Source organism: Typopeltis vanoorti, chromosome 26 (genome assembly GCF_054136105.1).
Source record: "Typopeltis vanoorti isolate ZY-2024b chromosome 26, IOZ_Tvanoo_1.0, whole genome shotgun sequence".
Taxonomy (NCBI): Eukaryota; Metazoa; Arthropoda; class Arachnida; order Uropygi; family Thelyphonidae; genus Typopeltis; species Typopeltis vanoorti.
This window is the reverse complement of record NC_143574.1, coordinates 15004159-15017372: the sequence shown is the minus strand read 5'-3', so window position 1 is coordinate 15017372 and position 13214 is coordinate 15004159. Positions and strand designations below refer to the sequence as shown.

The following is a 13214-nucleotide window of genomic DNA, read 5'->3' as shown; positions in this document are numbered from 1 at the left end:
TTTTGCCAAGACATTGGAAAGAATTCCACAATTGAAGATGTAATACTAACTCAAAGAGATAGATATGCAAAATAAGCTTGTCATATAAACAGAGTGGTGGTCAACAGGCAGGTATGTATCAGAGTATAATCCACGAAGGTGCCAAGTTTAAGAAAAGGAGGATAATCAGTGGGACATCAGAGTAATTACTTTGTATATTGCATTTGGCCTAAATAGTAATATACAATTATTTGCTAATAATGCAAAGTCATGAAGAGAACAGGGGATATTTGTGATACAGCAACCAAGTTTTCTATAGCAAAATGATAATGAAAATATCAGTTCAATTTAAAGTATTCATTGGTCATGAAGTGTTAAATATAAGACTTATTATTGTTTATGTGACCATAGGTTTTTTAATCGCTATATATAAATGATAACCTATCATTTATCATTTTTTTGTGTTTACCGTTCAAGCCTTGAGAAAGCTAGACAGTTGCTAGCGAAACTGGTAGGCGTTATTATATGAACATATATAAAAATTAAAAAAACCTATGGTCGCATAAACAATAAGTCTTATATATCAGTTCAATGTTATTAAGTGAAGAGGTATGCATTTCAGACTGAGGCAGAGTATCATATTATTTGGTTCGAAAGAGTGATCAATGGAGACTGAGACCAGTTTTTTTTTTTTTTTTTTTTTTTTTGGGGGGGGGGGGGGGGGTACACGGAAGAAAATTAATGTCCAAACTAATCAGATTAGAGAGCTGTAATGTAGACGAGAAAACCATCTTGTAGGAATATGAGTTATTCTCCCACTATTTTTTTTTTTTTTACAAAACTTTGATAAGACCATATCTTAACTACTGTACTTAGATATAGTCACCTAGGTTTGAAGGAGATAAGAGACTGCAAGAAAAACAACTAGTACTGCATAAACAAGATGATATCTATGGGACTGCATCATGACAGAGTGAAGGAATATGGTAGCATTAAAAGTTTAAGTAACAGTTGAAAAAGAGGAGATATTATCGAAACATAAGTTGGTTAAGAAATCTTACAATATTGACAAAAGTGAGATTTTACAACTCAGCAGATGAGGTGGAACTCAGGGTTATTCCTCAGGTCTTCCTGATGTGAGTAACCAGTGTGTGAAATGAGTTACAAAGTGAGTGTGCAGTGAATGTTTTTATGAAAGATAATGATATATATATTCAAGTATTGAGTATAATGGAAAAAATGGTATAGCGGAACCTGGAAAAAGCATTCCCTTTACAAGTCCTTGACTACCTGGAGGAGCCTGTCTAATAATAATACCATCATGAGTAAAGACCATATATTATGATAATAGAAAAAGTAATATTTCTTGACTAGTTTCTGACCAACTTTTTCCCAAAAGGCATTATTTCTATATTATCAGTCACTGTTATAATTACAAATAATTTCATTTGTAATTATTGAAATTACATTTCAGTCTTTTAAAACACTCCATGAAACCATTATATCTTGGTTATCCTCTTGTTGTTTATCGTGCCATTTTTTGGTTCAACATTTATTTTCATCATCTTTCATTCTAGGTGATCATACCATCTGAAATTACTTCTGTTCAAACAAGTTGCTTTCTAATATCTTCATTTTTAACATGGTTCTATCACTAAAGCTCTCTGTTGACTGCTATAATTTTCCTTGAATAATTTCTTTACAAAAGTTAGAGATATCCACCAATAAAATTTTCAAATCCAACAAACAGTGAGAGTTAACTTCTTGTTCACTACAGAAAATCATATAGGTCACACAGTTCAAATAAGCAGTGGTTGTAATAACAACAAACTGTGATTACATTAGAAACAGGAGGTTGGGACTGATGACTTTGGCTGCAAAGTCATAAATGCTAACATGTCTGGTGATATCATTTTTCAAGATATGTAAAGGGCTGCTCCCTTCAGATTGTTGGCGTAACCATAAATAATATACATGAAGAACGGAAAAGCTGTCTCAAAAATAGGAGAGAGAGAGAAAGAGAACCTGGCTGCTTTACCCAGTCATGGGATGTGTCAAGTGGCAAGCTGGCAGTCTAATGATTATTCAAGGTTTACAAACAAAACTATGCATTATTAAAAGGATAACACATATCTTTACTATATTATTGCTAATTGCACATTGTTTACCTCCAAAACTCAAAGTTTTGAAAGTGACCAAGAGTTCATAGGAATACAATTTTAGGCAAAGGAGTTGCCTTGGTATATAATTCCTGGAAAGATGAGGTCCAGTATCTGCATTATTCAGCTTTTGATTAAGGTTTCACACTGGTATATTTTGAAAGGCTGATTCTCATCAGTGACCAAGCTTAAACCCTATGATGGCAAAAATGTTTTTCTCAATACCAAACATGTGATGTACATTACAATTGTTCAAACTAGTCCCATTGTTATACCGGATTGTTGTTCCGTGTACTGTGACAACTTATTTTTGTGGTCTGAAGATGCAGGACAGAATACCAGCAATAAGTTAATAAATAGTTATTGTCTTATCAGTCTGTGTTCTCATCTATACTGTTAAAATTACCGTATTTGCCAGAGTATAAGACGCACTTTTTTTCTTTGAAAATAGGTCTGAAAAACAGAGTGCGTCTTATACGCTGGTACTCAGTTTTTTATTATTTTCATTTCTGGAAATTTTGTCTGTTCTGAGTTCGTGATTTCTTCCTTGCGGTGTGTGAGAGCATTCCAGTTAAGTAGAGTTCGGTGGATGCACATCAGCTGTCATCGATGATCTCATCTGTGTTCCTGTTCGTTTCAACTTTCCAATTGCTGTTGGAAAGTTGTTGTGAACGGTGATAAATTTCTGCCGTTAAATTTTCTCTAAATTTCTTGGTAAATTATGGCTGAAAAACGTCGGCATTGCTACAATATTGCATACAAGCTATGTGTGATTGCATATGCTAAAGAACATGGAAAGTAGACCTATGTGTTACTTTATATTTGAAATACTGTAAATTCATTATAATATTCATTGATAAAGTTTTTTTCATAAAACATATGTACAAAACAGGGGGGTGTATACATCAGCAAATACGGTAATTAACACATACAAGTAATCTTTTAGTTGTGTGCAATATAAAATAGAATAAAACATAAATAGGTTTCTTTGGTATTAAAAACTATTAACAAAATAGACAATGTATGTCTCCATTATTTTAATGGCATTATTTTGTTTTAAATGTAAAACAAAAAACTTGTTTTATATTTAAAAAATTTTGCAAATGAAACCTAAACTTAATTTTTGAAGTTTAAGTTGTACTTCAGAAGGTATCAGCTTAGTCTCCAATAAGCTGTGGGGGCTCCTGGATAGTTTAACACCTTTTAAGTCATATACACAAAGTCACAGGTAATACCATGGCAACACATTTTGAAGATTACATTCACATAAGCTCTGCTACTTTTGAAACTTAAAAAGTTCCAAAAGTAAACAATGTTTTGCTTCCATTCATGTGCCGTCTCCTATCCAGGGGGTTGACTACCATCATGTTACTCATGATTAACTACGGGTTCAACGACATGTGGTGAGGACCCTATCTCTTCCACATATTGCCCTAAGTATTCATGACTGTAGCAGCGTGTATTCACGGGGCCAGTTTGATTGTTCTGAGGAATGAAAAACCTGAGTTTCCAGGTGAAAAACCCTCTACCTAGCTATAAAACAATAAAGATACATACAGTTCACTCTCTCACTATGGGAAATTACTGAAAAGACCCAACCAAAACACTAAATAAAGATGTTATGCTAAAAGAAATTCACCATAGAAAACTATCCACTATAACTCTTTCTGTAGTGGCTATGTGTTTGCTATAGTGGGAGTTGAACAGATTATTCAGATTTTTTAATGCGAAATGAAGCCCTTTTTTGGGGGCTCTTTTCTTCATTTTTTCAATACTCAGAAACATATGTTGGCTCATTAAGGTTGCAATTATTAAAGTGATTTATTCACATACAATGGCAATGCTATTAAATAATGAGACTTAAGGATGTAACATAACTATAAATATTTCCATCTTTCACACATACACACACACACACACACACACACACACACACACACAAAAAAAAAACATTGCAAATAAGTATACAATCCACTGTTGTATGACAAAATTCTATGATCCACACATGTTGAAGTGTGTGTCCAACTTGTAAGCCCTACAGGAAGAGATGCATGCAAAAAAAAAAAGGAGGCACAGTATGTATGCATTACATACTGTGCCTATACATACTATGCATATACATACTCAAACACAAATTCATTCTGTACTAGACTATTCTTGCTAAATTATTTTGAGGTTTTTCATGTCTATTAAAATGGAATGCTGGTTAACTAAAGATGGTTATTTGTAACTAATATACAGGTATCTCTTGCTTAACGTGGGATTTAATTAACGCGGCAAAATTAATTGCGGCAATCCCTTGATATATGCAGCAAGAGTTTTGATTAATGCACCTTTAACCCTGCCGAGCTCGCAGCTGATATGACAGATACATGCAAAATGTTTAATGTAAATATTCTTACACAATTCAGTGTATAGCTTGGAGGTCATGAGTAGCTGTGTATTCATACGTTACGAGTGATATTCCAAACTGTTTATTGCTGTCCGTTTGGTTTAACACATGTTATGTAAAGGTTTGTGATATCTGACAGTAAATTGTATCTGAGAGATACCACGACCTCCGAAGTCAGTATAGTATGGTTTAGTTTTTTTTTTTTTTTTTTTTTTTTTTTTTTTTTTTATTATTATTATTCTTTGTTCAATAATTTTGTAACTGAAAATAAATGAACCATCATGTATTACTGAAATAGAGACCAAAGGCTTATTTATCATACATGTCCTCTAAGACATTGCTTATTTATCATACATGTCCTCCAAGACATTGCTATGAAATAATTTAATTTTTCCAAAGGGGGCCCTGGCATCCAGGGCCCCCTTTGGAAAAATTAAATTATTTCATGCCCCCCCCCCCCCCTCAAAAAAAAGTCATAATATAGACATATATTATAATATTTATTGTATTTATATTCATTACAAAACATACACAGCGAATAATGCAAAAATCAAATGCAAATATTACATTTTTAGCATCTTACATACACATCTGACATGGCACATTATCTCATATTTTTATATAGATAGATATATTGTTGTTGTACATTTGCAGTACGAGCACATGAAACGTAAAACGATTAGCAATAAAGAAAGAATTAAAAACATAAAAAAAGTTTAATAACAATTTAATGTGATGGATGTGTTTCAATACTGCTAAACGAAAATCAATATCAGGTGAAATATTTGAAACTGCAATTCTTAGATTTCTGCTTTGCAATGAAACTTATATGAATAAGCATATATTTAATAATATTCGTTAAGCGCCGAAATACGCAGGAAGCAAAATTTGTGAACCCGCACCAATGTGTGATTTTTTCCATTAAAATATAAAAAATAATAAAAAAAGAAATAATCAATAAAAAATAAATACATTTCTTTTAAGACAAAAAAAATCAACTTAGTCTTAAAACATTTTAAATGTTTTCATTATTTCACCCCCACCCCCAACAAAACCTATGGCCCCAAGGGGGCAGTGGCCCACAGTTTGGGAAGCGCTGCTCTAGGAGATGTGCTTTACATTACAGAAAATACTAAGGAAAATGATCAGGGGCTTACTCCACCTTTACTACCCATAAGGTTGCTTATGCTTGCATCGGCCGAAACTTTTAGTTTCTATATATTTGGCACGAAACTCTTGTAATTTCTATATTAGGCTATGAAATAATGTTGGATTCAATATCCACTTAATTTGTACCATCATGTATTATATTTGCAGTGTTTTTTTTTTGTTTTATTGCTTGTTTGGCGAGGTCTGGAGAGTCATTTTGCTTATCGTAGAATTTATGCTGATAAGAAAAAAAAAAAAACTGTTCAAAACTCTTGATAGCTTCTTTTGATAAAAAAATTGCAGTAAATAATGTAGGTACAAGTATTTATTAAACATTTACTTTGCATTCATTTTTATATCTTTCCTAAAAGAGTACCACATAAAACGAATTATTAATACAGTAATTGATCATGGCCAAATTGTAATTTTTACCATTGATTATTAGATTTGATTAGCGTGATTTTGATATACGCGGTAACATCGAGGGATTAATTAACTGTGTTAATCGAGGGATACCTGTACTCTTCTTCCAAAAATTCCCAACTCTGTCAATTTTGATTTAAGAGATTAAGTATATACTAGTAATTTATATAACTATTACAGATTAAAATTTTAATACCATTTGTTTAAATTGAAAGCAATAATAATTATTTAAATGGTGAAATAAAGAAGAAAAAAATAAAACTTTTCTCTAAAATACAAATAAACATGGATTCTTGCATACCAATTTATGTTCTGAAATTTTCTGTAGGCCTACTCTCACTTTATCATGAGTAAGTTCTCCAACACCATATTCTTTTACAACAGTATCAACATTCCACATCTCAGCCTGTTAGAGAGCAAAATAATTTCAAGTAAACAGCATTATATATGTTCCAAATGAAATTGAATAGCAAAAATATTAATATTCATCCTGTTTTAAACTAATTACTCTGAATTAAATATTATTTAAAATATTTATATCTTCTTTTAATATTCGGAAATCTAAGGCAATGAGGATAAGACTTCAAGATTCACATACAGCAATATTTTTTTTTCAACATATGGGATTCAGAAATTCTAGTTGGGATTCATTAATTTAATTATGAAAAAAAGGATTGCTATAACTAAATATTTTGACTAGACATCTATTTTCCTAGTTCTTTTGATTATTGATTTTCATACAAAATTTGTTATAGCAGTTATTCGATTTAGTTCAAGGGGCTCCTGAAGACTTAGTGGATTTATAGTTGTGATTCTGATATCAGGTTTAATCCTACTTTCCATCATAATGTAATCTATATAGATGGGAATACCAAGATGGTGTGAACCCTTCTCTTACATTTTAAAAGTTAAATCATCTTTCTGTTCCTCCTCCAGTACTCCAGTCTACAGGGCAATACATAGTTGTTAGCTATGAATTGGAGGTACAGAAAGATGGTTTGACTTAAAATGTAAGAAATGGGTGCACACTATATTGTTATTATCTATAATGTCCCACAATAGATAAGTCAAGATTCCCATGCTGGGAATCTTGAATTTTTTTATCTTGACCTTTCCAGAAAACCATGAAATGGATTGGTTCATTTCATAGTTTCAAAGTCATATCTTAAAAATGACTTGAACAGAAAATAGATTCTCATTATGCAAGACAATTCATCATCTAATCAACGGATATGACCAAATGCCATATGGCCACTCCATTCCTCGGTGATGTGCCACACCAGTCCTTGCCAGGTGGTTCTGTTGTATGCCCTTCTGGAAGAGTCAACTCTCGGAAGTCAGTTACTTCAAACACACACCATCCATCTCACTGACAGTCTACCCCTTCTCTTTTTCCAGGAACATTACCTTCTATTACTGTTTTGAGAAGCCCTCCTTCCATCCTTTCAATGTATCCAAAGTATTCCAACTTTCTTCTTCAATATCTTTATTCAAGTTTTCTGATCTAACATACATTCATTTGATCGCCTTTTGGAATATATCCTCAACAGCCTTCTGTAATACCACATCTTAAAAGCAGCTGTCCTTTTCCTGTGAGATTTAGGTTCTAAGTCTCACGTCCATAAGTCACTGTTGTAAAAAAAACAGTTGCTTCCAAAATTCTCAACTTTCTTCATGTTGAGACAGATCTATCTTTCCAGATTTTAGACAGGTCTCTGACTGTTGCTTTAGCCATTCCTAATCTTTTTCCAACATCTTTTGAACAGCAATTCTTCACATTAATAATGGATCCTAAGTACTCGAACTTGCGACTACCTCAATTCTTTCTCCATTAAGGTACACTTATTTCTCAGGTTCCCTGTCTATATTTCCTTTGAGAACCATAGTGTTTGTCTTACTGGGATTTAAGTTGAAGTCCTCTGCTCTCACTGATTTCATCAACTCTGTCAAGGGTTCGTCCTAGTTCTTCCCGTTTACAAAGGATTACTATATCATCAGTGTAACTCAGATTACTTATCAATCTGTTACCTATCTTAATTTCTATGTTAAGTTCATTCAATTCTACATGCATGACGTTCTCAGCATACATACTAAACAGGTAAGGAGAAAGTAGGCAGTCTTGCCCAACTCTCTTGCCAAACTGAAGCCAATCAAGTTAATCCAACACCTGTTCTTACCATGGCTACTTGCTCACTGTATAAGTTAGCTATCAATCTGATAATGTGTTGAGGAAAAACCCATTCTTTTCATTGCTTTTTACAATTTCATATGCTGAACACAGATGGATTTGCACGGTTAGCCTAGTGGCTATGCACTTTGCAACCACATGCCTGGGGGAAGGAGTGTCCTAGGTTCGATTCAGTCGACGACGCGAGATCTTTCTCAGCAATAGCCAAGTTAACCGGTCTTGGGCATGGACAGCAAGGTTTTTCCACCAGTTTATCGGGTTTTTCATCCCGCAAGCAGGCAAACCGGCCCTGTTCTAATCGTATATCAATATCATGGATAACTTTAATTTGTATAATCATTGAGTCGCATTGATCAATACTATGATATCTGGAGTGATTTATTCAGAGAAAATAAAAAATACATGTTGCAACACTTTCAGGCCGTCTGTTCTGCTGTAGCATTTTTGTTTTGCCTGTATACTGATGGGTGGCTTTGTTATTCAATGCTGGTGGTTTAAATTTCATATTTTTTAAAGTTTTAAGTCTTATTTTTTTAAAGCTTTAAGTCTATCCTTGCAATGTCAAAGAAGTGAAACTGCAGTTTTAATGACAATCTCCAGAAAGAATTCAAATTTATTAAACTGGACAAACTGTGTAGTGATGGAACAAACGTAGTATGCTAACATTATTGTAATGTCCATTTTTCCATTGCTCATGGAGGCAGTAGCAACATCAGCCATGAATTCAGCATAAGGATGCTGAAGAGACTCTGGCTTCAGTTAAAAACATCAGTGCGTTTATGGTGAGATGTGATGGTGATAGTGAAAGAAATAAAACTGTAGCAAGTAAAGCTCTTGTTTTATTAAAACACTTAAGGAATAGAACAACGTAGTTAAGGATATAAATTAAATTAAACTTTATTTTTATTAAACGAAGTTGTGTCCACGTGACAGCGCGTTGAGTGCTTCAGGCTCGTGGACACAACTTCGTCATCGCTCCCAAAAAAATACCTAGTGAGGATATTATGATCCAGATCGAGCACGGAATCCGCCACCTTCCACATCAAGTCGCCAACAGTGTAAGACTGGATGTAGCCTGTGTCCTTTCCAAAGCAAGACCACCAAAAACCAACATATCAAACAAGGAATATAAAGCTCTACAGGAAATGAAGAATAATAAAGAATTAGTTATCACCAAAGCGGATAAGGGAAATGCAACTGTAGTACTTAACCAAAAGGACAACACAGGTAAGCTGATTGCTCTTCTATTAGATCGGGCCACTTACCTCCCTATCAATTACAATCCCACCAACTCTCAAATGAGAAAACTTCACAGGCTCCTTAAGAGAGTCACTTCTTGGCCTGTAGAAGTTACCAACAGATTAAAGCCGTTTAACTCTATACCCCCCCCCCCGTATTTACGGACTCCCAAAAATACACAAAGAAAATGTGCCATAACGTCCCATAGTGGATGGCGTTGATTCCCCAACATACAAATTAGCTAAACATTTGGCCAAAGAGCTCACACACTATACTGTCAACACACCATCACACATAAAAAACTCAGCCCATTTCAAAGTCAGCATAGAAAACCTTACACTCCAACATACTGACATAATGGTCAGCTTTGATGTGTCCTCTTTATTTACAAATGTCCCACTCAAGGAAACTTTAGAGCTAATCCAAGCTAAATTTTCTCCCAATATCTCAGCCTTATTTTCAGTTCACAATGAACTCAGGCTATTTTGTTTGGCAGGGAAAATTCTACAAATGGGTTCACCACTCTCCCCACCCTTGGCCAATTTCTTTATGGAGACCTTTGAAGAAAAAATCCTTAGCCTCTGCCCCACAAAAACCAACCATATGGCTTTGCTACGTTGATGATGTGTTCGCTATTTGGCCACATGGCTCTGAAACACTTCTCTCCTTCTTAACACACTTAAACAACCAACACCCCAGAATCAAATTCACTCTGGAAAAAGAGGAAAACAACAGCCTCCCTTTCCTAGACACACCAGTCACCTGCCAGCCTAATGGATCCTTGGTTTTCTCAGTTTACAGAAAACCCACCCATACAGGCAGATACATTCACCAACAATCCCCCCTCACAAGAATATGGAGTAGTGAAAACACTATACAACAGGGCTAAACTAATCTGTTCAAACGACTTGGCCCTAAACACTGAACTAAATCACATCCTCAACACTTTCTCAGCCAATGGCTACCCCCCCCCAAAAAAAAATCCAAAAAATATTAGAACCTACAAACCACAGATCCCCCCCCACAACAAGGATTACTCTAAATCCATCACCATCCCCTACATCCGAGGCACCTCGGAAAAGATTACCAAAATCTTAAAAAAGCATGACCTGACCTCCTGTTACAAACCTTACATAAAATTCGCATCCATTATCCGCTCCACTAAAGACCAACCACTTCCCCTAGACCTACCTGGTGTTTACCAGGTCCCTTGCAGTTGTAAACTGTCTTACTTTGGCCAAACAGGCAGGACAGCGAATATCAGAATTTCGGAACACAAGGACTACATCCGTTTTCACAAATAGTCATTCTGGGCTTGCGGACCATGCTCTGGATACACGCCACAGAATACGGTGGAAGAAAGCTACAGTGATACACCGTAGCAAATACAAATTTGAAAGACTCTTTATGGAATCAGCCTCAGCCCTAAGAAATTCTCCAAACCTCAACAAATTTGGTTGTATGCGACTGCCCCAAATTTGGGAGGCCTACATCTACAGACCTTCAGCCCAACGGCCAAGAACACCTACTTAGCCTGCTAGAGGGCACCATCAGGACTGTTAGGAGAACAATAGCTTCATCTCTTCATTCCCAGTTTCTGTGTTGTAGTGCCTACGTGCACGTAACTTTTTTGTAAGTTCCTTTAGAAAATGGCAACGTGACATTGCCGAAATATCGGAAAATATTTATTAAAGTTTAATTTAATTTATATCCTTAACTACGTTGTTCTATTCCTTAAGTGTTTTAATAATGCATAACCAACGTATAAGCCTGTCTACGAGAATAAAGCTTTTGTTGCTTATCATACTGTGCATCACGGCCAAAGTTTTCGTGTAAATGACTGTTTCTCGACATTGATAAATAAAATTTATGAACCAAAATTTTCTTCAGCATGTACCAAATCAGAGCAATAATTACCAACATTTTATCACCGTACATACTGGCCAAGTAACAGGGGAAGTGAATAAAACAAAAAGCATTACAGTCAGTTTAGACGATTCAAACAAGACAAACTTTTTCCAATCGTTGTGCAGTACTTTTTTCCAAATTGTCAAGACAAAATTATAGACTATTTATTTACCTTGTGAAACATCCAACCTACAGTGTGCTATGTTGAAGGAAATAAGTGACAAATATGCCTTATGAAACAAAATTGCTGCTTTGTGTGCAGATAACATGAACACCAATTTTGGTTGTTGCAAAAGACTTGGCAAAAATAATGTGTAGCAAAATCTTGAAACTGAACTGAAGAAGCAGATTATTGGTATTGGCTGTGGGGCACACATTATACACAACTGTCTCCAGTGTACTGTTGGCGCTTTACCAATTGATACTGAATGTTTTGCAGTGAAAGTATACAAATACTTCAATAAGCAATCCCTCGATTAATGTGTTCTTCAAAACAGGTGCATTAATCGAATATAGTAACCTATGGGAAAATGTATAATTCTTTCCTCAGACTTCTTTTCTGATCCTTAAGTTTATTTATAAAAGAATTAGGGTATGTCTCAGGGCCTAGTTAAAGGAAAACCATGAAGCTGAAAGACAATAAAACATATTCAGAATATAAATTTATTATTCTGCTTCTTAACAGAGAATTGAGCTAACGTAGTTTGGTGGGCATTCTGTTTTTTCATACAACTGACGGTATGGTTCTATTGCCTCTTCTGCAAATTTTATTGGTTCTCACTTCACCAGGGTCGGACTCTAAGCATTGCTGCTTAAAAACTTCGATTGTATGAAAACTATTTTCAAATTGTTTTGTGAAACCTCTTTGGGCTTGTCAGTGATTAAATTTTTTTCATATTCTCCAGGATCTTCCCGCTGTGCATCTAAATTTAGCAGGTCGGAATCACTCGACTTCTTAGAATGAGATTTAATTAACTTAGATTCATTTGAAAAGCCTCTAAAATCATTTGCACAATGTGGAAGAACGTGCTTCCACATTCTTCCACGAACGGCTCGGATATTGCTAGCAGTATTTCATTCGACTTTATAACCAGGCTGAGATTTCTCTGATTTGGCTAAAAAATGTCTTGGAAGGCATTCACTTCCAAAAAAAGGCCGGTTTCATTGACAAATATTTGATGATCACAATAATCCCCTTCTTACACAATTTTCTTCAAAATCTCTGGATATCTCCTTATCTGCACTTGCAGCTTCGCTTGTGATTAGAACATTATGTAGGCCATTTCTCTTTTTGAAATGCTCAAAATCACCCAGCACTAGTGTGGAATTCTTTTTCTTTTTCATCATTGATAGCTCTTTCTTTCAAGATTGCAAAGAGGTTTAATTTGATTTAATAAGGCTAGTGTTTGGTGGGATCTGTTTTTGGTTCCCATTTGGTACAATCTTCGATCCATATAAAAAGAAGTCTCTCTAATTCAATCATTATAATACTTTGATTTTGAGTGCATGCATGCTGAACTTGAAGCAGCCTTATCTTTCTCTTTGTATTCAGCAGTTGATTCACCCATTTTTGTGTTCTTGTCCTATCTTTGCTCTGAACTTGCCTTGTTCATTTTTCTTTATTATTTCAAGTTTTTCTTCCAATCAGATTACTTTTCGAATAATTTTCACACTACTATTTTTTGCTTACTAATTCTTTTACTCATGATTAAAGGCTAGGAAAATAATTTAAAATAAAAAAGTAAGGAAAACAATTGTACGAGATTTGATCACCAAA

General features: G+C 34.7%; 1 protein-coding gene across 1 annotated transcript in view; it reads right to left on the bottom strand.

Annotated features, from left to right (window-relative positions):
• The window catches only part of LOC150092349 (enhancer of mRNA-decapping protein 4-like), a 406953-nt gene that overhangs the window by 267351 nt on the left and 126388 nt on the right, over positions 1 to 13214 (bottom strand). The window contains exon 7 of the mRNA XM_090414848.1: positions 6404 to 6508. Coding sequence (XP_090270974.1) covers positions 6404 to 6508 — 105 coding nt within the window. The remainder of the gene's footprint in view (positions 1 to 6403; positions 6509 to 13214) is intronic.